This window comes from Cinclus cinclus, chromosome 25 (genome assembly GCF_963662255.1).
Source record: "Cinclus cinclus chromosome 25, bCinCin1.1, whole genome shotgun sequence".
NCBI lineage: Eukaryota > Metazoa > Chordata > Aves > Passeriformes > Cinclidae > Cinclus > Cinclus cinclus.
In genome coordinates, this window is record NC_085070.1 from 2,224,199 (window position 1) to 2,251,799 (window position 27,601).

The window sequence follows — 27,601 nt, forward strand, 5'->3', positions numbered from 1 at the left end:
GAAGAGTTAAATCCAGGTTTTTTTTTCTGCTGGACAATACAGCATTTGGGGAAGCTCGCAGAGCCCCGAGGGGATATGAAAAGGGCTGGTCGGGTCCTTCGGGGCTCTGCCCCTGCCCAGCGCAGCTGTTCCCTCCTTCCAGCCGGATTTGAAGGGGATTTTTGTTTTAGAGAGAGCGAGGACAGCCTGGTTCAGCCCTCGGCCGAGGAACCGGGGCTGTGCCCGGGCAGGGCTGGGGCGGGACCGGGGCCGGCGGGGCGGGAGCGGCGGCCCCGGGGGCGGTGAAAAGGAGCCGGGGGTGGCCGAGTGCTGCCGCAGCCCGACATGAGGGCAGCGCTCGCCCCCGGGGTCCGCCTGCTCCGAGCCCTCCCCCGGGACAGCCGGTGAGGGGGATGGGGGAACCGGGATGGGGACTGGAACTGGGCATGGGGACCGGGATGGGGACTGGAACTGCGATAGGGACTGACCTCGGGCAGGGAGGGTATGGGGACCGGGATGGGGACTGGAACTGCGATAGGGACTGACCTCGGGCAGGGAGGGTATGGACACCGGGATAGGGACAGTCTCTGGAACGTGGACCAGCGCTGGAATAGAGACTGGCCCTGAAGATAGGAGCCAACACCAGGATGGGGACCAGAACCGGCGCAGGGATCAGCCCTGGGTTAGGGAGGAGGGGGTGTCATTCCCCTGGGGACTGGCAACCCCTGGAAGTGGAACCAGGATTGAAGCTGGGACTGGCACTGGGATGGAGACTCACCCTGGACCAGCACTGGGACCAGCGCCAGACTGGAGACCGTTTGTCTGGGGACCGACACTGGGACAGGGACGAGACCTGGGGTGGGGAGATGGATTAGGGATTACTCCTCTAGGGCCCAGCATCGCCCTCAGGCACTGGACCCATAGTGAGATGGGATCAGCCCACACCGACTGCAGCCCAGGGCTTTGGACTCAGCCTGGGGAGGGGGAACCTCGAGATGGGCAGCAGCACCCACCAGCCTCCAGATGTCTCAGACCCTCACTCAAAGTTCAGTGGAATGTGCCCATCATAGACCTTGCCTGCTGCCTTTTCTTTTGATGAGGTGATGGGACTGCTGCCCATTTAATTTCAATTAATATTTGGATTTTTTGGGAAGCCCATTGCCAGCCACTCCCCCTGCTTTTCCATCTGGAAATTTTCAGGAGATTTCCCTGCCAGAACACATATGGGATAAAGAAAAAACCTGACACCCAAGTGTCTGGCCCAGGGCGGGGGCACTGCATATGAAGTTTATCTTCCCTTTCCCTGCAGCAGCCTCTCTGCTCCTCTTGGATCAGCCCTGCAGTCATTAGCAGTGATTTTGGGTGGTTTATTAATTTTTTGGGATGGGAAGCAGCAGTTTCTCAGCCACAGTACAGCCTTGGAGCTGGCACCATGGCACAGGGAGCTGCCCTGGATTTGCAGGAGCATTGCTGCAGCTCCCATCATTGCTGCAGCTCCAGGGAGAAGTGAAACTGCAAAGAGGAGCAGGATGGGCCAAAATCACAAAAAAGCTGTTTTTTTTCTAAACTTGGAGCAACCCTGTGACGTGTCTGTGTGCTTCAGCTGCCCCTGATCATTTGCATCCCTGTGCTGCCATAAAACCCTTCCTGAAGGTAGGATAGCTCCTTCAGAGATACTCATCTTGCTCCAGAGAGTGCTAGATCCTTTTTGGGATTCTCCAAGCTTTATCTGTCAGCTCTGATGGGTGCAGCATCCCCATTTCCGTGCTTTTAATCCAAGCAAAGAGGATGGATGGAGGATTTTTGGTGGAGGAAGGGGAGCTGGTATTGCTCCCTGCTTTTCTTTCCAGCTTATCTTTGATTAACCCTGGGAGTGATGATGAATCAGCACAGTTTCCACTCGTGACATCAGGAAGGCACTTACTCACCCCGTGTTTCAGTGGGATGGAACTGCTTGAGGAGGTGGAACAGTGCTTGATGCTCTCCACAAAACTCAGCTGGTCTTTTTAAGCCACATCCTGGGCTTTTTGGGGGGGTCTGCTCCCTGATCAATGCAGCTGAGCTGGTTCAGGTCACCAGTCCAGTAGAAGGGTCCCATTGGGTGCTGAGACCACCCACCCTTGTCCCACAAACCCTGACTTCTCCACTTCCTCCCTCTCACAGCTATCGGGGACTGACCCTGGTCCTGACCTTCCTCTCCTACACCAGCTACCACCTCTCCCGAAAACCCATCAGCATCGTCAAGGTGAGCTCCAGCCTCACCACAACTGTGGGGACAGGGAACCTGGACAAGGGACATGGGGATGGGGGTGCTGACAGCACCTGGATTTCACCCCCTTTCTCTCTCCCTGCAGAGCCAGCTGCACCCCAACTGCTCGACCTTGGGCCCAAACCCCCACAATGACTCCAACAGCACCACATGGTGCAGCTGGGCCCCCTTTGGTAAGGCTGAGCCCCGCCAGGCACTCCAAAACCCACACTCATGGCAGATGAGCTGGGCTCCCCCCATTCCCTAAAAGCAGGTCGTGGCCAGGGTTTGGCAGGGGGCCGAGTGCTCATTAGGCATCCGGAGGTAATTAAGTGATAAACGTCTGTCCCGTGCCCCTGGGCCAAAGGGCAGCAGCAGTGGTGAAATGCAGGACAGGACAGGACCAGGTCCCCGTGCTGATGGCACCTGGCCATGCCACCAGAGGCCCCCATGGAGACCAGGCTTTTGGGGACGGGGACAAGACCGAGCCAGCAGCCACGGGGAGGGGACGCAAGGTGGGAGCCAGGCTGAGGTGGCCCTATTATTTGTTTTCCAGATGGGGACAACTACAAAGAACTTTTTGGGGCGCTGGACAATGCCTTCCTGGTGGCCTATGCCATCGGGATGTTCATCAGGTACCCAGGACCTTTCCCTTCACTTACCAGTTTGCACCACTCTGGTGGAACCTGGTTTCCTTTGGGACGGGGTCAAGCTAACAGGAAAGCAGCCAGGGATCCGCTCAGGATTCAGGTACTGGCTCGGTGTGATAATGCCCATTGGTGGCGTCACCCATGACTGCTTCTGTCGTGCTCTTCCCTCTCTCTCTGCAGTGGAATTTTTGGGGAGCGCCTCCCTCTGCGCTACTACCTGTCGGGGGGAATGGTGCTGAGCGGGCTCTTCACCTCCCTTTTTGGCCTCGGCTACTTCTGGGACATCCACGTCCTCTGGTACTTCATCATTGTGCAGGTGTGTTGTGCTGGAGGATGCCCAGGCTTTATCGCCATGGCCTCCTTCCCGGTTTTTTAGTGCCCTTCAGGGACTGGGGTGGCCCAGTTTCTGAGCAGGGGAGCACGGAGCATTTCCACTCCCCGCAAAACCTGGCTGTGCGTGGCGTGGGCGTCGAAACCGGCGGGCGTGCCTGTCTGAGAGCAGTGCGGGCAGCTGGTTTGGCAACACCAGCCACTCCCAGTTTAGCCATGGGAGCGATGCAAACGGCTCCAAGATTGCCCCAGCAGGGAAAAAAAACCAAACAAACCAAGTGTTTTCTTAACAGCTCTAGAATAGGGGTGGTTATTTTTGAGCCCGATTGCCCAAAAGAGTGCAGGGGCTGCGTGGCTGTGGTCGGTGCTTGCTGAGTGTTGTTGCCTGTCTCTTGCCAGGTCTGCAATGGGCTGGTGCAGACAACTGGCTGGCCTGCTGTCGTGGCATGTGTTGGAAACTGGTTTGGCAAAGGAAAGTGAGTTTTTCTCCTACGTGCCCCATCCCAGTCTTGGTCTGTGTTGACCCTGGCAGCCACCCAGTGCCACTGACCCGGCTGTGTCCCCACCAGGAGAGGTTTGATCATGGGCATCTGGAACTCGCACACCTCTGTTGGCAACATCTTAGGGTCGCTCATCGCCGGTGCCTGGGTTTCCTCTGCCTGGGGCCTGTCCTTTGTTGTGCCTGGCATCATCATCGCCATTGTGGGCATCATCTGCTTCTTCTTCCTCGTGGAGTGTGAGTGTTGTGATCTGGGGCACAGTAGACAACCTGTGTAATGTAAACCTTTTCCACCTTGGCCATCTCTAAGGATTTTTGGCAATATCAAATACTTATTCCAAACCTGTGGCTAGCAGGGATGTGGATCTGACCACCGTGGGGATGCTCGGCATCATTGGGGTTGTCCAGGTGGGCTCATCCCCTGTACCAGACACTCCTCTGAGCCTGTCTTTCTAGGAAATATCAGGGAAGTCCTTTGGGTTTTAACTGGGGAAGAGGGTACCCAGAGATGCAGCCTAGACCTGGGGGTTCCCAGCCCCTGTGAGATGTTGGAGGGAGGGCAGGTGGAGCGGGGTTGGTCCAGGCTCTCCTCACAGGGTTTTCTTTGTCCCTGCAGATCCTGAGGATGTTGACTGCAGTCCACCTGTGCATCACGTGAGTCGTGCTGGTTCCCAAGGGGCCTGTCCTGGGCTGGGTGTCACTCAGGGCACAGTGAAACAACTGGGTCATCAGGTTGTAATGGCAGGAATTAGAGCAATGTTCAGCTGTCACAGGAGGTGGTTGTTCTCTTCCACTGGGAGCATCCTCTGGGTCGTGCCTTGGCAGCAGAGCCAATGTTTCAGCCTCCTCCAGCCATGAGAGCAACATCTGCTGCTTTTGGCTTGATTTTAGACGTCCTGTGATGAGGATCCTGGGGGAGTGACCACCAGTGAGAAGGATCCTGAAGTAGTCACCTCCAACGAGGGCCCACTCAGCCTCTCAGGCCAGAGCAGTGTGGATCATCACTCCAACAGCCCCAGGGAGCCAGCTGAGAAGCCTGAAGCCATCAGCTTCCTTGGGGCACTTCGGATACCTGTGAGTGCTGGGATGGAGGAAAGGGCAAAGCCAGAGCAGCTCAGAGCATCCACAGGGCAGAAAATGGGAAAAACCCACCATCCAGAGGAAGCTGGGGGAAGGAGGCTCCTCTGATGTCCCCTCCTCTCCTCCCAGGGTGTGGTGGAATTCTCCCTGTGCCTGCTCTTTGCCAAGCTGGTGAGCTACACCTTCCTGTACTGGCTGCCCCTCTACATTGTCAATGTTGGTGAGTTTTGGGGACAGCAAGGTGGGAGCAAGCCTTGCAAGGGAAGCATCTCCTCACCCCTCTCCTCTCCCTCACAGCTCATTTCGGTGCCAAGGAAGCCGGGGACCTGTCAACCCTCTTTGATGTCGGGGGAATTTTAGGTTTGTCAGCATACTGGGATGGAGGGAGTGGATCAGGAATGATTAAGGGACAATCCTGGCCTTGACCAGCCTTGGCTGCCCACCCCCCACAGACAACACCATCTTTTTCCCCTGAGAGGTTTATTCAGTGTTCACAGCACTCAGCAGGTAGCAAACGCCCCTCCATTTTATTTTGGCATCCATTTGTTTTGATGACCATCACAGCCTGTTTCCTCAGGTCTTGCTTGCTCAGGGACTCCTTTTCCTACAGTTTGCAAGCGTGGAAGAGACCAGAGCAGCAGGGAAGTGCTGAGAAACCATCTGCAGGGAGGAAGTGGAAGGGATAAATCAAAGCTCTTCACTCTGATATTATTATGTTTAACCTTAGGGGCATACTGGTCAGAAGATGTGGGATGAAAGAGCATCATGATGGATTTTGGGCTGAGCTAGGATAAATCTCTGCCTTTGGGGTGGTGTGACTGACACCTGTGGCTCTTTCTTGTAGGGGGGATCTTCGCTGGCCTCATCTCTGACTACACTGGCGGCAGAGCCACCACGTGCTGCGTGATGCTGGTCGTAGCTGCTCCCATGGTGAGCTGTCACGCGGGCTCAAAACCCCGTCACGAGGGTTTGCTCTGGTTCCTTTGAGTCACAGCTGCCTTCCTCTCCCCAAGCACCCGGGATAAGCCGGTCACGCGCTCGGCTGAGATGAGAGCTGGGATTGATTCACATGCCCAGATGTTCCTGGGAAGGATGTCCAGCTCTAGGGGCTGGGAAGGGATTGCAGAGACCTTGACAACTAAAAAAGCCCTGTAGGTTTTTCCATCCTGCCATTACTCTGCTCAAAGCCTTGGGAATCCCGCCGAGCCGGTCCAGTTTTTGTCTCTTTGATTTTCATCCCAAAAACCCCCATGCCAACAGCCTCACACTCTGCTGGAGCTTGGCTTGGACATCCTTCCCAAACACCTGCACGGACCTCATTTGCCTTTGCTCCCACAATGTGGCTAATTAGCTGTAATCCAGTCCTGGCTGGCTCTGGGATGGGAGCTGAAGGAGCTGGCACACGCTGGGAAGCAGAGGGGCTGTGTCACATCCATGGCCCCAAGAACACCACTGGGACAAATTATGTCTGGCTGCAGCTGTGGGAGGTGGCAGAGCCTCACTGGCCATAAATTATGACAGCACCTCTGTTTGCCAGCTGCCAGGTATTTCATCATGCCAGTGGGATGCAGAGGTCAGGGGTGCACTCAGCCCCCTGTCCCAGCTGGTGCTTGGCATGAGCAGTAATTCAGGTCCCCACATTCTCCATGCCATCCCCAGGATACTGCTGCAAGGAAAACGCTTGGTAAAACAGCTGGAGTAGCCATAACTGGTTCACCTTGTGTCTCTTTTCCAGCTGTTCCTGTATAACCATGTGGGTCAGAACGGCATTGGCACATCAATAGGTAAGGAGCTCCATGGTGCAGCTAGCTCCTGTCACTGAAGTGGCAATGGAAGACACTGTGGATTCACCTGCCTTCATTCCTCCTCTTGAGCCAGGCTCCCAGGCTGCGTTTGGGGGAGGGTGGTGCTGGATGAGTGTCCACTGCCTGCTGGGTGGGATCTCATGGGAAAATGCAGATGCACAGGAGATGGATGCGTGGGACAGCAATGTCCACACATGGGCTGGGGACGATGGATCCAATGTCCTGCTGCTCCCTGCACCTAAAGATTTACTCTCTTCCTGGGTACCTCTGCAGCGATGCTGATCATCTGTGGTGCTCTGGTTAATGGGCCCTACGCGCTCATCACAACAGCGGTGTCAGCAGATTTGGTAAGAGGTGCACCTCAGACCCCGCCACGCTGCCCTTGCACACCCAGAGGCTGCTCCCTCTTTCCCAGAGGGATGTTTTACTGGGATTTTTCCATTTTACTTTTGTTTTCCAATGCCTCTGAAGCCCAGTGGAGAAGGGCAGAGCTGTCACACCTGGTGCTGCGTTCCGCACCCTCCCTTAAACACAGGGGTTTTTCCTGTTGCTTTTTCACCTTGGCCACATGACTGTTTCAGCTTTGCTGCATCTCCCTCTGAACACAAGCAGAGTGGAAATATTGTTAGCAAATCCCTTGGGAATTTCTGCCTGCTGTTGGTGATCCAGGTTTTTGCCATGGTTTGGCTGCAGACACTGTTTCAGTTTGGTCTTCCCGTCCATGGCTGGGTCTGACACATGGAAATTGCTGCCTGGGACATCAGCCTCACTCTGGGATATGCTGGCTGTGGACGTCAAAGCTCCTTTTGCTCCTGATGTTTTATCCTTGCAGGGCACCCACGAATCTCTCAAAGGAAATGCCAAAGCCCTTTCGACTGTCACGGCCATCATTGACGGCACAGGATCTGTCGGTGTGTATGGCCAGGGGATGCTGGGTGTCCTGGTCCCCTCCTGTGTGTGGTCAGGGGCTAACGTGGCTCGTGTGCCCCTGCAGGTGCTGCGCTGGGGCCGCTGCTCGCAGGGCTCATCTCTCCCACGGGCTGGAATAATGTTTTTTACATGTTGATAGCAGCCGATGTCCTGGCTTGTCTGGTAAGTCTCTGCTTTGTAGGACTCCTTTCTCTACCCTGAAGTGTCACAGGCTCCCTTTTAGCTGCCTGCTCACTGGTGGAGGGCACAGATGGTTCTCAGATGACACCCAGGCACAGGGCAAACTGCAAAAGCCTGTATTGACTCCAAGCCTCTGCTTTCACTTGTCTTTTCCCAACAACCTCCTCCTTGCACAACTTTAGTTCATATTATCTTTGCCAGAAGGAGCTGTAGAATTGCTTTCCTGGTGATGGAAATCCTCATGCCAAGACTGGAGGCTGCAGTGCCACCAGCCTTGCGGCGATCCTCCACCCTTCTTCTTGCAGCTCCTGGCTCGTGTGGTGGTCAAAGAGGCTCGTGGCTGGTGTGGCTACATGGCGAGGCAGAGAGGGTACGTAGTTACCACCCCGGGGCAGCCTCCAGTCCCAGCATGCCCAAACACGGTGTCAGTGCTGCTCCAGAAAGATGTTTGTTATCCCTTGCTGTCGCTGCTGCATCTTCGCGTGGGAATGGCGAGGCCGCCTGCCCGATGTCTCGCTCCTGTGGCCACAGAGACATTTCCACCTCGAGCCAAGGCAGCACCTGGGGGATTTTATCCATCTGCCCCTCAAAAAAAACACTTGGGGTGCTAAACACGGTGTCCTTGTGTCTTTGTAGCTCTAGTGTGCAGCTAACAGAGTCAGTGATGGATGGGAAGTAGCTCGGTGTAAGTATCTTCACTTGAGCCTTGAGGATTAAATGCAAACACAAGCCTGATCCGTTCTGATTCTGAGTTTCACTTTGCAGGCTCAGCCTAGAAATAGTCACTCACCCAATCATTTAGGGCTGAGATCAAGATTTGGGAATCAAAAGATCAAACTGCAATCGCCAGAGAAGAGTGCAGGAGGGTGGGGGAGTGGGAGGAAGGGGGAAGAGAGAGATGTGGCTGGACAGTGCATCCTTGTCTGCAGCTGACTCGGGAGATACTGGCCCAGATGTCCAATCGATTGGGATTGATTAATGCACTTGAAGCATCTGAATTTATAGGCTTTGCCCACCTGTGCAATTGAGCTTGATCATACACAGCCAGGGCTGGCTAATCAAATCTGTAGCCAAAATCACTGCAGCGAGTGTGTAAATAACCCCCAAATCAGCACTGGCACTGATTGCCACCAACATCCCCATGTGACATCTAGAGCAAGGGGCCACAGCCATCCTGACAGTGGGGCCGCCAAACCCCGACCCCCTGCGAACAGTTCGTGCCTTATGTCTTGTGTTTGCAGGTGAAAAACCGATAGTCTGGGCCTCGTGCTGCGGTAAGTGCAGCCCAAATCTCCTCCGGCTGCCGGTGGAGGGCTGTCCGGCTCTGCTCTCTTCTGCCGGGGCTGCTTAGGGCGATGGCTGTCCTAGGGGGTGACAGCGCCCGTGTTTGCACCCAACACTGGCTGGTTTCTGCTGAGGGGAGCAGCTGGCTCGGATTGTGGCGGCGCTGCAATGTCTCGAGGGCTTCGGGGAGTGTCTTTGGAGCAGCTTGCAGAGACGAGGCACAAATGCTGCTGGATTTCTGGGGACATTTCAGCTTCGTCCAGAGACAAAACAGTGGCTCTGATCTCCTCCTTGCGCCGCTTCTCCTCCTCGTGGTGTGGATGGGGCTGGTTTTCCCTTTCCCTCTCGGGCAGCATCTCGGTGTCCATGGACCCCAACACCTGCGGGACGATGCCCTCAGCCGCTCGCTTCTCTCCCCGCAGGTTTAAGGAGTTTTGACGCGTCCCCTGCGAGCTGCCCCGAGCCCCGTGGGACGAGAGAGGCTGGGGCACACCGGAGCCGAGCGTCCCGGCAGAGCTGCAGCCCGGCCTCGGGCACGGCCCCGCGGGCTCACCGCCACCATGGGCTTGCTTCCAGCGGAGGCAGGGGCGAGGAGTAGGAAAAGGGCCCTGGCCAAATGGTTTTCTGGGTCAATTCTTCACCGTCGGCCGTTTTATTATTAAAAGCGTGCAAAACCTGTGTGGCCACTCCTTGCCGTGTCCTGAGGGAGCTCAGCCGAGTGTGTGAGTTTTAGAGGGCAGTGATCACACCTCTCTTCTTGCTTTCATCCATGTGCGGTCTCTTGTTTGTGAGCCTGCACCATCCAGAGGCTTGGTATTCCAGGATCTGGATCAGGACGATGATGCCAAATCACTTTAGGCACTGCCTAACCAACAAAGTGCTGCTTATTCTACGCAGGGAACATCCCTGGGCTGAGCCCAAATTAAGCTGGGTTTATTCCTTGACTCATCCCACTGCAAAAAAAAAGACTAACCCCAGTGTTTTTCCTGATTATTAATAATCCAAAATCATGCCATTTAGCTCCAAAAGCAGAACATGCATCAACCCCCACACCACGGTGAGCTGTTCACACACTCTGGCTGCTCTCCGGTGCGGGCAGCTGATGATCTTCGTTAGATGCTTCCTAATTAGAGGGGCCCCAGGAGGTTAAGGCGGTGCTGCTGGCTGCCAGCCCTGCAGGCTCCCCAGGTGGGATGGGGCTCAGAAGCCCCCACGGTGCCAGTTGACTGAAGCCAGGGCCAGATGTGCAGCCAGCTGTGCGCTCCGGGGACGGGGTGACTTTGATGTGCACAGAGCCGAGGTGCTTGGAAGCCACAGGATGTGTTTGCATCCCCTGGGATGGGTTTGCATCCCCTCACCACCCGGGGATCACACCTGGGCAGGCTCTGGCTCTCTGCCCAGAGCAGAGCAGTGCCCGGTGCCGGGGGCTCTTTGTATGCCTGGGATAAATTGAAACTCTAATTGACTTCACCTCCTTGGATCTTGACCCGAGGAGAAAACATCTGGGCCTGATGTGATTTTATTAAGTGCTGATTTCATCAGCAAAGGGGGAAAAAGGGTGGGGGGGGGGGGAAAGGAGGAAACTTGCTAGGCAGCTGGACCAGCTCCCTGTAAACCTCTGAAGGTGATGGGGTGGCACAGTGGATCAGGCAGCTTGGAGAGTGGCAGCTGCAGGTTTGAGGTGGCCTTTGATCCCCTCCACTCTCACCGGTGATGCTCAATGGGCCTTGAGAAGAAAAAGCAGGAAAAATGATGGAGCAGGCGGAGAAAAACAAAATCCCAAATTGCCCTTTTTCCTGGAAAACGTCAATTCTGCTGAGCTAAACCCTGATCGAGCCATAGGGAGAGGAGTCACAGCAGAGTCTGTCCTCAGCAGAGCTTGGCTGACCCTGCAGGGTGCCCAGGCCACTGGCTCGTGGCACAGTGGGCACAAGGACCTTGCTGTCAGCTGAGATCCATGAGCTGGGCTGAGAATGGCTCTGTCAGTGCACGTGTGATGGGGCTTTCACGTTGCTTAATGACCATCCTCTTGTGGAGGGGGTCCTTAAAATACATTTTCAAGCAAAAAATCCCCTAAGTCCTGACACACATGTAGTCTTACTGCAACAGTAATTTGGTTTGGGGAATTTTCCTTTTTTTTTTTTTTTTTTTTTTGCCTTTCCCCCCTCCTGCTTGTCCTTTCAGCTGCTTACAGTTTTTCCAGGACAAATTTAGGCCTGGGCCGTGTCCCACTTATGTTTGGAAAGTCTGAACCGCCTTGGCTCTGCTGCCAGGATCGAGGAGAAGGGGCACACAGCCCATGGCAGCTTTAAACTTAAAATAAAAAGAGCCAAATGCCAAAGAAAACTCCAGATCTCACTGAGCTTTGGAATTGAAAGGTGAGTGGAAAGGCAGAGAGGGGATCCCCTGGGTTTGCCTTAGCCAAAAAAACTGTTTAAATGGGACTGAGCTCCTCTGGGAGGAGTCTGGAAGACAACTTGCCTTGTTCCTCCTCTGCTGCATAAGGGGCTGCTGCTTCTCCTCCATGAGCCCCTTTGGCACCACGAGCCCTGAGAGCACTGACACGTGTCCACCTCTGTCCTGAGGTGGGACAAATCCCACCTCCAGTGGGCTCTTTAGGGTTGGTAAGTGCAGCATTTGGGATTTTCTATTGGTGACCCCACAGTCCCACACCACGTTCAGCAGGAGGCAGACTGGGAAGAGGCTGCACAGATTTTGGAGGAATGCTGCTGTTCTGCTGGGAAGGTGAAGAGGTGGCTGGGGCACGGTCTGTAATTACCTATGCAAGGAGCAGCTGGCAAAGGCTGAAGGGCTTTTTAATTAGCAGCCAAAGGCAAATCAGGATCCAACAGCAGGGAAGCTGAAGTCAGCAAAGTCAAGGTGGAAATCCGAGGGCAGTTTTTCCAGTGAGGGTAATTAAGTGCCAGCAGAGAGCAGCGTGAGACATGAGGAATTGCCGTCATTCAAGGACCTTAAATCAAAGAGAGGAGTTTCCCCTGCAGACACTCCTGCTCCTTCCATCTCTGCTTTGGCACTGCTCCCTGCCCTCCTCAGGCTGCTGAGCCTGGCACTACCTGGTGCAGGGGCATCCCTGCTCGTTTCCAATGAGCCAGGCAGAGAATTTAGGGGGAATAAAGGGCTGCTTTTCCTCCTGACCTGAAAGCAGCCAGCCTGCCCTCGTCCTGACACACATGGGATCTTTTAGCACAACAGCTTTCTTGTGCTGACATTCATGAGATTCTTTTCCTGCATGGGGCTTGCACGTCGGGCATGGCAGATCTGGTTCTCACCCTGCAAGAGGAAGGCTGGATCAGTTTAGGCTGGAGCAGAACTCCTTGGCTGTAGCATCATCCAAAGTCCCAAAATCCTCACCAGCAACTGAGAGGTTGGGGTTTAAGACAAACCTGCCCTCCTGTGGCACATTAATTCCAAAATAAAAGGTTGGACTGCTGGATGGAGGCAGATATGCCAGCAAGAGTTGTCCTCCAGGAATTGGAGCTTTGGGTTGGGGATGGAAACAAAAAATCACCATTTGGGGCTGGTTGGGAGGCAGCTCTGGCTCATACCAATTCTTTGACGTGGTCTTTCCTTTTCCAAAAATAATCAGGAGCCGTTTGGAAAGCCCCTGTGTGGGAAGGAGCAGAACTCCCCAGAATAAATAAATACACAGAGAGCCCGGGTTGAGTTCATCCAGCTGGTTGTCCCCCACTGCCAAGGGTTGCAAAGGATGAGGATGAAGCTCAAATTGTCTCGGTGGGGATGAGAGCACTTGAGGCTCTTTCCTCAGTTAATGGGGTTTTGGGGAAATGCTGAAATGGCCTCCTTGAGCAGGAGCTCCTCTGTCTCTCTTGGAGCATGGATTTCTGCTCTCCCCAAAAATAACTGCTGCACTATCAGCCTTTCAACTCAGTCACAAACAGTTTAAGTGGACAGAAAAAGCCCTTATTTGGGTTTCATTACAGTGCAACATGGGGAGAAGTTTCACATTTCTGCTTTTAGGGTTGGGTTTTTAGTGCCCCAGCTGCTTTTGCTGTGGTTTCCCTCCCATTTGCTGAACTGAAGCCCTGGTAAAACACTGCTGTGGCCCCGCTGAGGCTCCCCAATTCACCCCAAAAACAGGGGCATAACAACACAGGAGGCACAGAGCTGGAGCTGCCAGACAAACTCTGTGTTCATAAATGTTATTAAGATGATGAATTAAATATTAATTTTGTTCCAGGCGTAACATCAAAATCACCAAGAGGCCCCAATGTGCTTGTGTTGCATAAATCTCAGCATTTCCTCAACACACTCGTTCAGCTCCCTTGGACATGGGCATCAGGACAGGAAGGGATCGAGCGTGGCTGCAGTCTGGAAAGCAGAAATGCCTCTTCTCTGCTTTTTTTGGGACTGTACTTACATTTTTTAGCTGACTGAGTCAGTGCTCTGGGGTGCTGGGGCATTTTCTGCCAGTGAAGCATCACCTCCACGCCCACTAGCTCTGCCTTATCAATCTTTCATGTCCTGAAAGCCCTGCTTGGTGACTGACAGCTGTCAGGGCAGGGCTGAGAAAAGCCAGTTTGTTCTTTAACTTACTGTCTTCAATTAAAAATGAAAAATTTTAAAAAAAAAATCTCTAAAACAGGAAAAAAAAAAATTAAAATCTAAGTTTCTGCCCTCAAGTTTTTGGCTGTATTGACCCTGACCACTGCTCAGGGCTGTCTCACTGTCTTTAATCTCACTACCTGCTCACCTGTGGATGGAGCAGCTCCATCCCACAACAGAACCCCCTTCACCCCGTGACCTGGGCACCTGGGGGAACCTCTCCCCAGAGCAGCAGAGAGGGTAAAGGCTTCTTCCCTGCTACAAAACAGGCACAGGATGCTCCAGGCCACCAAAAATGCTTTTCTCCTGCAATTTAAAGTCTTTTGAGTTGTCATGCAAGGAAACAAGCTGCTGCCACTGAGGGCACAGTGGCTGTGCAGACAGCTCCTGCCACTGCTGCCCACAGGTTCATCAGCACAGGCTGAAGGCTTGGCTCTGCTTCAGCAGACTGCTACCTGGCTTTCCCCCAAAAGTAGGGATAAAAATGGGATTCAACCCCATTGCTGCTCCTGCAACACAGAGAGTTTTCTCCCCCAAGAGGGAAAAAGAGGGACAGGGAAGAGGACAGCTGTTGGAGTTCAGCAACTAACTTCAGCAGGATCTGTGCTAGAATTGAGCAGTGGTTTGAAGTTTTAGGGCAGCACCCAGGGTGATGCCTCAGGGCCCTCAGAGGCAGGGAACACTCAGGTATCAGCAAGGAGCTTTTCCATGGCTGGCAGGACTGCTCAGCACAAGGGAGGTCGGACACAGCTTTTCCCTCATTCCTGGGGAGGGCAGCTTTCCATCTGCTCTGGCTTCACTATGCATGTTATTCACTCCCCACTCCAAAGTCCCCGAGTTCCAGTCCAAGGAACCATCCCAAACACTCCACAGCCACATGCTGGTGGGTAATTTTCCCTCAAGCCCTCACGTCTGCCCCAGAAAAAGGCAATTGTCATGGGCACTATTCACCACAGTGTGGTCAAATGTGACATCCCTGTGGAATAAATAAAGCCTGAGTCGGGGATTTCTCAAAGAGTTTTATTAAACCAGAGTGAAAAAGGAGCAGTTACAAACCATCTCTTGTGGGTAACAATAACAAACCATCCCACTTCAGTTCAATGAACTGAATCAGGAGCAGCACCAAGTGCCTGAATCTCAGCTCTCCTGTAAATGAGAGCAGGATTCAGAGGTTCACACACCTTTGCAGGTGCAGAGGCTTGAACCCCCTGGGGAGTAAGGGGCTCATGCTCAGACCAAACTTTGCTTTTTGAGATGAAGCAAAGACTTCACTTCCTTCACTGGCTCTTTCTGAGCTCAGGAAGATCATGGTCACCTCCAGAACAGCTTCCTGGTGTCTCTTTCTGCTTTATTCCCATGAAATCAGGATCTTCCCTTTGCAGAGACTGCTGTCTCTAGCTGCTGTGGAGTGGCTTGGCATACACAGGCTCCATGAGGTGGTAAATCAGGAACAGGAACAGGCACCCGAGGAAGACCAGGCTCATCACAGCCAGGAGGATGAAGCGGCCGATGAGGAAGGTGTCCACAATCTGCAGGGAAGAGAAAATACAAAGATCCCACATGTCACAGCTCCAGCCTGTTCCAGGAGCCTGGAGGGAAAAAAAGAAACGTTCTGGAAAAAAAAGAACCTCTGGGGCTCCCCCAGATTTCTCTCCTTGCTTTTCATCTCTGGCATGGACACTCTCTGGGATGCACAGTGTGTGACAAATGAGAACAAGAATCCCTGCAAAAAGCTACTGGGAATGTTAATGTGGAGCAGCACAGAACTGAGCACAGGGAAGGGACAGGAGTCACGCCCTGAAGCATTCTCCCCAGTCACAACTGATTCCCTTTCAGAAGGGAGACAGTGAGAAAAGAAGAAAAAAAACAATTAAAAAAAAAGCTATGGTAGCTAGGCAAGACAAAGAGAAGCCCATAGCGAGGAGGCTGCTTATGAAATCCCCTCTCTGCTCCCCACACCCCCCAGAGCTCCACTCAGCCCCAGCTCAGCTTTATCCATCGCATCAGCTCAGCCCTGGTGCTCCTGCAGAGAGTCTCTGGTGAGCCAAGTGCCGGCTCCTTCTGCACGTTTCACTTTTTAATTAGCCAATTAGCAGAGTTTTGGTGCAGAAAGCCCAGGTCATGTATTATTGATAGGCAGGGCAGGTCCAGTCCAATTGAAGATCTGTAAAAAAATCAGCTTTCCAATTCCATTTGCCTCCCAGGCAACAAACATGCACTGGGCTCCTCTTCATCTCACTCCTAACCTTCACATGAACAGGTCAGATGTGACACAGAGAGAAAAAAAGAACATTACAAGTATCTTATAGTAGGGATTTACGCAGAACAAGAACCAGAAGAGCAGTAATTAACATGCATTAATAATAGAACAGAGGAAACAGCACCTGGAAGGCCAAAAACTTTGTGTATTCAAAGCCCAAAGAGCTCTGGGAGAGCTCCAGGTGGCAGCTCAGACAGCCTGATCCAAAAACTGGGGGAGATCCCTGTGGCTGACAATGCAGATGGCTTCATGCTCAAGCACAGCAAGAACCTACAAGAGAGCTAAAGAGCTGTTATTGGGCTTTAATCAGAAAACAGAGCCGAGGGAAAAGTGAAAGGCTGCAGAATTGGAAGGAAAACGATAAGGAAAGGGAATGGCAGAGAGGGAGCAGAGGCTGCTGGAGCTGTGAGGGACCAAAGCAGGAGGGCAGACCCTGCACAGAGCCCCTGGGGATGGGAGGAAGAGAGCCGAGCCTCGTGGGTCAGGCGGACCCGTGTGTAAACCAGAATTTAGTTAGAGAAATTAATAGTTATCTTCTCCAGGGGCGACACAACCTGCGCCAGCGGGAGATTCCGGAGAAGGAGCCGCAGGAGACCAAAAAGGCAGCACGGGGCAATCTCCGGGGCCCCGGGATGGTAGCGGGGCGATCTCTGAGATAAAAACCCATTCCCGGGGCCTCAGGGCATCATCCCCGGGGCCATGCACTGCCCTCCGGGCCCATCGCGGGGCACACCCGGGACACCGCCCCGGTCCCTGATACCCGGGCTCACCTCCTCAGCGCCGGCTGGGGCCGGACTCTCGCCCTCCCGGGGGAAGAGCAGCAGCGCGGCCGTGAGCGCGGCGGCTCCGAGCGCCACCGGCACCGCGGCGACCCTGCGGGAGAGCGGGGAGCGGGCTGGGACCGGCGGGCCCGAACCCCGGCGCTCACCGGGCCCCATCCCGGCCCGAAACCCCCGCGCTCACCGGGCCCCATCCCGGCCCGAACCCCCGCGCTCACCGGGCCCCATCCCGGCCCGAACCCCCGCGCTCACCGGGCCCGATCCCGGCCCGAAACCCCCGCGCTCACCGGGCCCCATCCCGGCCCGAACCCCCGCGCTCACCGGGCCCCATCCCGGCCCGAACCCCCGCGCTCACCGGGCCCCATCCCGGCCCGAAACCCCCGCGCTCACCGGGCCCCATCCCGGCCCGAACCCCCGCGCTCACCGGGCCCCATCCCGGCCCGAACCCCCGCGCTCACCGGGCCCCATCCCGGCCCGAACCCCCGCGCTCACCGGGCCCCATCCCGGCCCGAACCCCCGCGCTCACCGGGCTCGCCCCCGCCCCGTCCCCGCGCTCACCGGGCGCGGCCGGCGCGCACCAGCGCCAGCCCGAGCAGCAGCGCCATGGCCCAGAGCACCAGCAGCGCCAGCACCCCCGGCCCCACGCCCAGCGCGCCCGCCATGCCGCCCCGCACCGCCGCTTCTGCCTAGCAACCGCGCCGCTCCGGCCAATCAGCGCTGACCGCAGAGCGGTTCGCGCCGTCTATTGGCTGGGGGACGGAGGCGGGGGCGCGGCCCCCTCTTTCCCTGCCCCGCCTGGCACCCGCACAGCGCTTCCCATTGGCTGGGGGTTGAGAGGTGGGCGGGGCTTTCCGCGCGCAGCCGGGGGCGGGGGCGGGGGCGCGCCTGGGGATGGGGAACGAGTGCGCGATCCCGATCTCGATCCCGATCGCGATCCCGATCCCGGCCCCGATCCCGATCCCGGCCCCATCCCGGTTCCAGTCCTACGGAACCCCGGCCCTCCTGCAATCCCCAGGATCCCACTCCAGCCGCTCCCCATCCCGCGGCCTTGGGTCCCGTCCCAGAGCTCGCAGCTGCTCCCGGTGGAACGGGAATTTCCCTCCGCTGGCCGGCGCCGCCCAGCTCCTGCCCACCCCGCTGCAGGGAGCACCTCTGAACACGCTTTCACCCCAAAACACTAAAATTGAGCTGTCCGCGCCCTCGATTATATATCTAGGGCCAAAATCAGGCGGATTTCGTTAATACGGTAACGCTGACACGGGGACTGCAGCAGGGTTTTGGAACATCCAAAGCCAACTAGGGAGATTTGTCAATGCTATAAGCATCTTCTGATATCAAGACAAGAGGAAGTTCCATTTAAAATAAATATTTCAGTTTGTTTATAAATCCTGTCTTTTCACCATCATATCTTGCCCATCAGACCCAGGCCAGTGTAGCATGATGAGTGCTTTTATCATAGAATCTCAGAATTACGTAATGGTTTGGGTTGGAAAGGACTTTAGAGACGATCTTGTTCCGACCCCAGGTGCTCCAGGCTCACCTACAGTTAACCCAAAAAACCCTAAACGCTGATGTTTTCTGTCTCAACTGCTTGAAGTCTGCAATACTTCGGCTGCATAAAATGTCACCTGGATGGGTGTTTTCTGTCACTTCTTTCAAGGGGAGGAATAAACCAGCGGTTAATTATTCTGCACAGCATCGACCTGCCTTTCCTTGTGATGAAATCAGAGTCGGCAGCATGACACAAAATGCTTCAGCAAGCAGAACACAAACCGTCTCCAACACCTGCCTTCTCTTGGCATAGACTGGCAACCGGCTGCCAACATATTAAAAACGTGTGTTTGATAGCAACCTCCTTCCTGCTCCGCTCCGTGGCCTTCATCCCACCAGGCTGGGCGTTTTCCCTCTGGAATCTCCACCTTGTTGATGTCCATCTCTGCTCTTCTTTTCCCACTCCTCTTCTGTTGGTCCCTGTGCTTCCTGCACCTGCTGGCCACGAGGAATTAAACATTTGCTCCCGTTGTCGGGGAATTTCTCTTTGTTTTTCTCTGTTTTCCCATTTCTTTGCATTTTTTGGAACCTAGTAGTTTCTAAACCCCTAAATTCCTTCTTCATAACCCTGTTTTCAACTGGAGCCCTCTCCTTCTGCCATTCCTTTTGCATCCTTTGGCTTTTCATCCAGAAGTGATAAGTTTTATTCATCAGGCAATAAGGCTTTTCCTTGGCTTATTTTTCTCTTATACCTCTTATCAACAGCTTTTCCAACGGCCTTGTTAACCTCTTCCCATATTGATTGGGTTTTTATTTATCCTTTCCTTTTATGTCTTGGTGCTGCCTGGTAATTTCTTGATGGCAGCAACAGCAACATTAAGCCAATTCAAGAAACTGAAGCGCAGACCTTGAATCCAACTATTGATGCTGCTGGTGGAGCACACCATATCCCAGGTATTTGGCCAGAAGTAGAATAATAAATGCAATATACAGCCCAGCAAGCACATCCAATGGCCAGCTCTGAGCCATGCTGCTTGTTGGTTTTAACCCCACCATGGTAGTAGGGTTGATGGGAACTCAAGCACAAGTTTGGAGTTTAAATGATGCCCACACCCTCCAAAACACTTATATGTTTATTCCTTAATATTGAATGAATTTAATATTTAATTATATATATATATATATATATATATATATATTTGTGATAATTAATAATGTTTATCTGCCCAGCCCACACGGTATCCCAGCAAGGCTGCAGGTTTCTCTGAGCACAATGAAGGCAAAAGGTAAATCCACTCTTAAGGAACTGGAAGAAGACACCTGGGAAAACCAACCTCCTTGATGTGATATTCCCAAGCATTACCTTCACTAGAGGTTTCTTCAACCCATCTGCAATAAAGCTCATAATCCTAAACACATCTCTCTTCTGCATCTCAGCCTCCTCCCAGCATCAGAAATACCTTGCTGGGGATTTGCCTTACAGGCTGCTCCATCAGCCCATCAGCTGAATGCAAAGACCTGATTTTATTGCCAAAGAATAATTTCTTGCTGGCCTAAAATAACTTTTCCTTCCAGCTTTTTTTTTATTTATTGCTTGTGTCAGAGTTGCATTGCACTTGGGAAAAAGAAGTAACAGAAAGTGGGAGAAAGGCAATTCTGGGTATAAAAGGGAAATTAAAAAACATGGGAGAGCTGCAAATATTGAGGATTTTTGCGTTGTTTGCATGACTCTGGGACAAGCCTCATATTTGTGGTGTTTTTTTTTTCAGGACAACTGTTGATGTAGGGATGTTTGCTGGTGCCACACACTCAGGTTTCTCCAAGACTTTTGATTTGCACCATGTGGCATTTGCACCCAAACCCTTATGCTGGGGACAGGACACATCAAAGTGATGACAGATGATGTGGTGATGATTAATTCCAGCTCCAATGTGTTTGATATCCATAATATAGGTATCATAAAGCCTTTCCTGGCAAGGCTCTCAAGCAATAATCTGCTTTAAAAAAGGAGAAGTAGAGTCATACAAATGCTGTTGGATGCTCGCGGCCCAGAAAACCCAATTCAAAGGATTTATTTGGACACAAATAACTCAGTGTTCTCCAGTGGATGGGTGCTGCTGCCCTGCCAAGGAAAAGGAGTGATTTGAAGGATGTGTCATCACTGCAGATAGTTTTTCCTAAGGAAGAGATCAGAGAACTCTGGCATTTCTTGGCAAAGGCGTGACAAAGATCCTGAGGCTGGCATTGAATGAAATGGGCTTGGCAGAGTTATGCAATTAGTGCTGAGGCTAATTAAACGCTTGGCACATGAGGATGGAGAGGTCACCTTCCTTCAAAGCCTGCAATAGGATCACATGGATCAAAGCTCTTTTGTGGGAGGAGCAGCCCCTGGAAATGGGGCAGGTTTGGGTCAACATAGCCTCTTTTGGATAAACACCTTCAAATCCACCGTGCCCAGCTCATCCTGGTGGCCAAAATATCAAATGATAATGAATGATCAAACTCCTGGTGGTGGAGTTGGAAGCTCCAAGGGAACTGATTTAAAACTCGTGCAGTCGTGGGACTTCCAACTTTACGGCTGGAGCTCCCCGACGCTCCAACATTAGAATTAAAAAGAAACAGGCGTTGATGCAAGAAAGAAAATATTCTGCTCCTGATTTAAAGACTAGCGAATTGCTAAATATTTTTATTAGTGGCAAATTTGCAGCTTGCTGGAACTAATTTCACGCCCGGTAGATATGGAGCTTAAGCTGGGAATGGCGTTAAATTACTCTTGTGTAAGGGTGTTTAAGCCTTGTGATGGGGATGTGTTGGATGGTGGGGACCTGTCTGGGGACCCCTTTTTTGGGAGGGATTCCTCGTGTGTTGGGAGTCTGGAGAGGGCAGTTGGGGAAAAGAGCATCAGTACAAACATCATTTTCATTCTTGGTGCAATAGGAACCACTCATCTGCAGAAATTTCCTTATGGGGTTTTTGTTGCAAACCAGCATGGTCATGAGGCCCCAAGATCCTTCAGCCTGGAAAGATGTTATTTATGTTTTAGGGATATTTTGGAGATTTTCCAGGATATCGAGAGTTCAGTTGATTTTGTTAATTTTAAAATTTATTTAATCCGTTTTAAAATTGTACTGAATTGGTTTTGAAAAAGAATTAAATTCAATTTAATTGATTTTTTATTTAGAAAATTCCAGGTTTAGTTGATTTAAGAGATGGGTAAAGGTTGGAACAGCTGTATCCCTGTATTCCTTGCCCTCTGGACTAATGTTTTCCATGCTTTCTTTTTCAGCCAGATGTTTTACAGCTTGCCAATGGTTTTTCAGCCCTAATCCCTCCCTCCTCCTCCTTCAAAGTCTGAGTGCACCAGCAAGTACCCAGCTTAATGCTGGGGGAAATCCCATCCCGTTTCAGCTTGCCCAGATACAAACTGGGACAGGTGCAGGTGTGGGGTCAGAGGATGTGGAGCTCGAGAAAGCAAAGTGAAGGCGTCAGGAGGATCCAATTTCTTCTCTAAAAATACTGCCAGGAGGGTGGCAGTGGTAAACAAGAGCTATTTAAATCCTTCAGTCCACTTTCTGTGATGGGAAAAATGAGGTTAAATTGTTCTTCCCAAGTTACCTGGAGGACACTTATGGCTGAGAAACACTGAGTTGTCCTTTTCCAACGACACATCCCCCCAAAAAAGAAAGTTAAAATAATAGGAGAGGGTTAGTAATGTCTCCAGTGGGGATAGAACTCTCTCTCACAGGAACCCACTTCAGATTATCTTTTTCTAGCTGATGGCGGAAATCAATTTTAATCATCCTGACAGGAAATGAGGATGTAAGACTTCAAACAGAATAAATCCTGCAACATTAAAAAAATAATAAAATGGAATATGAAGTCACTCTTCAAATGGAAAAAAAAAATTCCCATCCTAGTGAGTGGAAATGCCTCTAAAAATGCATCCAGCTTGGTGGGAGGAGAGAAAACATTTCCCACTATGGGACAAGACTGACCTGGACCTAGAAGCACTTGGAGAAGGTGGATGAAGAGAGGGTGCCTCTGTCATCACACCTTATGATTCCTCTTATGGTTCACATCACTCCCAAGTGGGAGGAAGTTGGTAATTATTTGGGTTTGGTGACTTGGTATAGGAAATGCAACTTTAGTTCAGTTCAGTAAATTTATAGATTGGTGCAAATAAAGTTTTTGATGCTTGGTTCTCCAAAGTTCAAGCAACTGCTGCAATTTCCCTAAAAACCCCTATAAAATGAAAGTCCCTGTAGTTGTCTCCTGGGGATGTTTTAATGTCACCATGCCCACATGGGATGATGTGTCCCTGTGGAATCAACATGGGTTGATATTTTGGCAAAACCTGTTACAACCAAGGAGAGGAGGGAGGAGAGAAACTACCTGAGAGACTGAAATTTGGCTGTAGAGACTTCTGTGAGTGCTGCAAGGGATGGAGAAGAGGCAAAGCCAAAGGTAGGAGGTAAAGAATCAGTGGAAAATGACTATAAGAAGATCGAGGGGAAAAAGAAAGGCAAGAACAGGGTGTGGGGAGATGATAAAAATTAAAAGTTTCTTTTCTAATGGTGTTCCCAAAGGCTCTAGAGTCAAACGTTTTTCCAAGGAACTTCTATTTCCCCCACTTTACCCCAAGAAATGCTATTTCCCATCAATCCTACCTTTAAAAAGTGCCTGTATGTGTCCTCCTTGCATCATCACTTTGGAATCCCTGCACCTTTACCTGTGTTAACCTCCTCTTCCCTCCCACCCAAGAGCTTTCAGGTGAGAAACCAAGGAGCCATTGATAATGAAACCCACAACACATCATTTTAAATGGCTCATCATCATTATTTCCTCTGGTATTCTTCACAATTGCATTAATCACTGGCCACTCACTGGACTTTAATGAGCCCATAATAATCATCTGTCATAATTCCATTGCAATTGAGCAGTCAATAATGTCTCAAAACTGGAAAGGGTTGAGCAATGGCAACATCTGCCCATGGTGGGATGTTGGGTGACTGGAAGCAACCCACAACTGCAGAAATGGCCCAAATTCATTACTGAGACCCGCAGGACGTTCAGGCAGGTGGATTTTTTGGCAGTCAAGCCTGTCTGCAGTTTTCATTCTGGTTTTATTCTGGGCTCTTTGCAACACCTTTCTTCTCGCCTTTGTTCATTTGACACATATCGATTTTTTTCCTGCTGTTTCCTGGGCTGCAGCTGGGAAATGATGCGGGGTTTTGTTGTTGTTTTTTATTTTTTTTTTAAATTTAATTTCCTTTCCTATTTGTGTGTGGTAGTAGGGAAATTAGTCAAGATGGCCGTGCCTAGATCTGCTAGGTTGAAGCAGTTAATGTCAAAGGTCTCAGCATTACCCTTAAGTTCACTCCTCCCTTACTCCTGAGCACATGGGATGTGATTTTTGTACCTCCAGATTAAATTTTAAATGTTCACAAACCTCAGGATTGTCGATAAAAAGGGTGTTCTTGTGTATCTGACCATCCTGGTTTTCAGTCGACTCATGGCTTCATCTGACCACCTGTGGGCAGCTGAAGGATGGAGACCACCCTCCTCCCAGGGGCTTCCCTGGGCTGCACCACCCTCTCAGTGGTTTCTCCTCATTTCCAACCTAATTTTTTAATTGCTGGTGGATGGCAAAAAAAAAAAAAAAAAAAAAAAGAGATGAATCCTTCCTGCTGCATTATGACTTTGTGGTCCTTCCAAAACCCCATCCCAGTTGCCCTGTGTTCTGCAAGGGCACCATTTTATTTCAGCCCAGGGGTTTTGGTCTCAGATCTCAGAAGTTTTCCATTCCAACGGATGCATAAAAGTCATTTTGCTTTCCTTTGCCTGTGGAGAAGATGTAATTGCAGTGCTTTGGTTTTCTCAGGTCCACTGGCAACTCCCTGAGACAACTCTGGAGCCAAGGATATGAATCACTGAGATGGTATTTAAGATCCTTCAGGTAACCTGTACAAGTAAAAAAAAAAATTAAAAGGCGGCTAATCAAATGGCTTTGAGGGCTGTAAAAAAGCAGAATTCAATCCCTGCGAACTTTCCAAGATGTAATTTCAGAAGACATCAAAGATCACATGAACCTAAGAAAGCAAAACTACTCAAAATTCAAAGTTTATAGTCCATCTGTCTCTTTGCTTCAGGGAGCTGGTATTAAATTTATTGCTAAATAAAACAAATAAGCCTAGGAAAAGTCAGCGTCGAAATCTGCATACTTGTAAGAGAATTAGCAGAGCTCTCTTGTTATGATGGCTGCTTCTCAATTTGCATCTTTAAAGAGTTGTGACCATCTCTCTGCTTCTCCCTTCAGCAGCTCCTGGGAAGCCAGGCTGGTGCTGGCATAGCTCAGTGAGGAGATGATGCAGGTGAAGGTTGAACTCCCACCGTGGGCTGAACCCCAAAGAGGATGGGGAACGAGCGCCAAAGCCCAGCCACGGTGAAGAAACATCTCAGGTGGAGTCAAAATTTTAAAAGGGCAGGATCAGCATCTCCACGTTGTGTTTGCTGACTGTCAGGTACTGCAGATATCCAAGGGAAGCATAAATCAGAGGGGGCTCAGTCTACTGACCAACCCTGCTTTTCTTCTTTTTTTTTTTTTTTTTTTTTTTTGCACAAGGTGTAGTTTTAGTTATTTATAATTTTTGTTTGCCCACATGGGTATCCCTCCAGCCCATCTCTATCTCAGTCAGTTGGTATTGCCTCTGGAAAATAGACTCCAAAGCTTGTCCAAGTGCTGGAGGTAAGTCACTTTAAACATCCAGAGCCTTCTTATTTTTTTTCTTTATTCATCCCTGGAAATGCTTGGGAAAGGATCAGTCAGTCAGATGCTTTAAGTAACTTTGCACAGGAGAACCCGAAGGAGCAGCAAAAACCAGCCGAGGACTTATTATGCCTTGAAATTAAACATTTAAGAGGAGTAAGTTGGCAGCAGGGATTTTCTAATCAAAATATATATAACCTGCCATTTATCCATCATTTGCCCTCTGGAAGGACCCAAAATGCTTTCCTGGCTCAACAAACCATCAACCCCCACTCAGCCAGTGTGGGGAGAGGAGAAATCCCATTTTTAAAGATGTTTTCCCACTCAATCCCAGAAAAATCCTTTGTTTTGGCTTCAGATTTCTTTGTTGTTGATCCATCAATCTCTCACAAGAAATAAACCTAGTCTTATTTAATCTTGCATAGGAAAACCTCTGAGAATATAGAGCCATGCTGGCATTGATCGCTTATTCTTAATATATTCTCCTTGTCCCTATGGATTATTGATAAACGCCTTAATTATATTCTCCCATGTATTTATCTATTAGTTCTTGTGAAATTACATGCTCGTTTGTGTGTCTGAGATTGTTTAAAATGCACAGTGGCTTCAAAAGTAACATTGTTGTCTTGGTGTCATAAATCTTTTGGGGTTGACTCACTTATTATTCCCAGGAAAATCATGCGCACAGGTAAAAACAGGAGTTGTCCTGGAAGTGAAATACCAAAAATGGAGGGAAAATCAAGTTATATAGAAATCTTCCATGAGCTAAACAGTTAAAATTTGGGCGATCCTTTCATTTCATCCCACATTTGGCACAAGCATTGTTGGGTTTGGACAGACAACTGTCTGTGTGGAGGGTCCCTACATTGCTTTTAAGGCTGCATTGGTTGATGCTGAATTTTCTTCTCCTTGAAACTCGTTACTGGAGGGGATTTGGAAAGGTGCAGGAGAATATTCATGTCCTTAAATATCTCCTAAAAATCCAGCACAAATTGTAATGATTTTAATTTTAGTTTTTAATTTTAATCCAAAATCCAGTGTAGTGCCTGAGCCAGAGGGATGAAGGGCTGGTGGGTACCACTGGGACAGTTTGGAGAAACATCCTGCCTGAAACAAGTCCTAAATTGTCTTTAGGGATTCCTTTGTAGCATCTTGCAACTCCTGAGGGGCTGGACACCCTCCCTGTAATTTGGAAGGGACATCATACCCCTCCAACCTGCTGCAGTGCTTAAGCCAGGCTCAGCCTCAAGGAAATGTCCCAAAACCTTGTCTTGTTTTGAACATCCATCAGTGAATAATTTACTGCTTTTTGCTCTTATGCAGCTTGCGGAGAATCCCGTCACAGTTTTTCTTAGAGAAATCTGACATGAGCAATAATGCAATCTTGGAAAGAGAATTGAATTATTTATGGAGGAGCAGTGAAATGATGGAGACTAAACCTCTATATTTTATGTAATTTGTTTTCTCCTGAAGCCTGTTATGTAAAAATGTAAATATTGCTGGTTATGTATGTCGGTGCTCTTGCCAAATGTTTAATATTTTATCAGACCTGCTCTGAGTACTCATCTCTTTTGGAAAAGACACATCCATGTCCTCTGGAATAAGTGCCAGTGAGTTTGTGGCAATTATATATTGACAGCACTGACTTCACACGTGCAAAAAAATTCTCTCTGAGGTGCCCATGCTCCAGTCTGGGGCAGGGAAATGGCACGACTCCCAGAATTTGGGGGAATTTTAAGTGGAGGGGGTTTACAGGGAGGTTTTCCAGCAATCTGCATTGGGATGGGGATGGAACAAAGTGTCTCAAGGAGGGTTTCTTGGTTTTGGGGTTTGGACATCCCTTCCAGCTGCAGTCCAGGGTGGGAAGAAGTGAGCTGGTGTCCAAACTCTTCTCATCTCATCTGTAGGGATGCAGCCAGGTACTCCTGGTCCTGGACATCTGGAGGCCCACGGTTTGTGGCATGTGACCTAACCAAAAAAAAAAAAAATAAATCACTCAGTAATAACCTGTTGCAGCAGAAAGATGCCTTTTTTTTTTTTTTTTCCATGGAGAAAAGAACTACAAGATTGAGTGTGAGAGAATTTTAATTTATCACCACAAAATTCCAACAGGCTCCCACGGCTGGATGATGAAGTGGCCAATCCAATTGGGAAATGTATTTTTTTAACCAGGCATGATAATTGATGATAATTAACCTCTGGAAAAAAAATCTCCAGGGAAGAAGGAGTTTTTGCCTTTGTGAAGGAAAAATCTGGGCCTGGATACTTTCCCTGGAGCTTAAAAGTGAGATTCCAAAACCAGTGGAGGAATTGCTTTGGCGATTGGTGACAAATTGGGGAAGATAAATGAGGGATGCCCAAGGAGTGAACGTGGGATATTCAAGGACCAAATGTGGGATGCTTGAGGAATGAACTTGGGATGCTTGAGGAATGAATGTGAGGAGCTTATTGCTGCTGGCCCCTGAAGAAATATCCCTGCACCACGAGAACCCTAAAATTTTGAGCTCTTGGATATTTTTGGCAATGATGTAGCTTAAAATATGCCCCACATGTGCCTGCTCTTTTACATCCTTGTTTTCCAAGATGAGATACAAGAAAGATGAAATGCCAAGTGTGGATGATGCAGTGGTCCTTTGATATCACAGTGATGGCTTTTCCATCTGCCTCCCCTTCTCTCTTCCTTCCCAATTCTCCAGCTTCTGCAAAACCCGAAATATTTTCTGTCTGGCATCCCCA

At 50.6% G+C, this 27,601-nt stretch overlaps 3 protein-coding genes across 3 annotated transcripts in view; 1 reads left to right on the plus strand and 2 right to left on the minus strand.

Moving 5' to 3' along the window:
- Positions 1-324: 324 nt before the first annotated feature.
- Positions 325-9,502, plus strand: SLC37A2 (solute carrier family 37 member 2). Its single transcript, XM_062508679.1, has 18 exons — positions 325-383; positions 2,143-2,224; positions 2,334-2,421; positions 2,784-2,862; positions 3,058-3,193; positions 3,607-3,683; positions 3,777-3,943; positions 4,323-4,384; positions 4,643-4,780; positions 4,916-5,006; positions 5,084-5,146; positions 5,631-5,716; positions 6,522-6,570; positions 6,865-6,938; positions 7,424-7,502; positions 7,586-7,683; positions 8,007-8,071; positions 9,408-9,502. Exons 1-18 carry the CDS (start codon positions 325-327, stop codon positions 9,421-9,423), a joined length of 1,509 nt encoding a protein of 502 aa, XP_062364663.1. The 3' UTR covers positions 9,424-9,502.
- Positions 9,503-14,720: 5,218 nt separating this feature from the next.
- On the minus strand, positions 14,721-17,270 carry TMEM218 (transmembrane protein 218). The gene is made up of 3 exons (XM_062508766.1): positions 17,167-17,270; positions 16,600-16,702; positions 14,721-15,098 (listed from the first exon to the last, which is right to left on the minus strand). The coding sequence occupies exons 1-3, from the start codon at positions 17,268-17,270 to the stop codon at positions 14,964-14,966; spliced, it is 342 nt and encodes a 113-aa protein (XP_062364750.1). The 3' UTR covers positions 14,721-14,963.
- A 24-nt stretch (positions 17,271-17,294) lies between these two features.
- Positions 17,295-27,601, minus strand: part of LOC134053526 (basic proline-rich protein-like) — a 43,117-nt gene continuing 32,810 nt past the window's right edge. The window contains exon 6 of the mRNA XM_062508544.1: positions 17,295-17,591. Within this exon, the coding sequence (XP_062364528.1) occupies positions 17,295-17,591 (297 nt within the window). The remainder of the gene's footprint in view (positions 17,592-27,601) is intronic.

Bases quoted from the DNA above. Each gene is read 5' to 3' on its own strand.
- SLC37A2 (XM_062508679.1), top strand. From the start codon at position 325: ATGAGGGCAGCGCTCGCCCCCGGGGTCCGCCTGCTCCGAGCCCTCCCC. The intron at 3,684-3,776 runs GTGAGTTTTTCT...TGTCCCCACCAG, and splicing joins AACTGGTTTGGCAAAGGAAA to GAGAGGTTTGATCATGGGCA. The intron at 4,385-4,642 runs GCCTGTCCTGGG...ACCAGTGAGAAG, and splicing joins GTCGTGCTGGTTCCCAAGGG to GATCCTGAAGTAGTCACCTC.
- TMEM218 (XM_062508766.1), bottom strand. From the start codon at position 17,270: ATGGCGGGCGCGCTGGGCGTGGGGCCGGGGGTGCTGGCGCTGCTGGTG. The intron at 16,703-17,166 runs GTGAGCGCGGGG...GCTCTCCCGCAG, and splicing joins GTGCGCGCCGGCCGCGCCCG to GGTCGCCGCGGTGCCGGTGG. The intron at 15,099-16,599 runs GTGAGCCCGGGT...TCTTCCCTGCAG, and splicing joins CCCCAGCCGGCGCTGAGGAG to ATTGTGGACACCTTCCTCAT.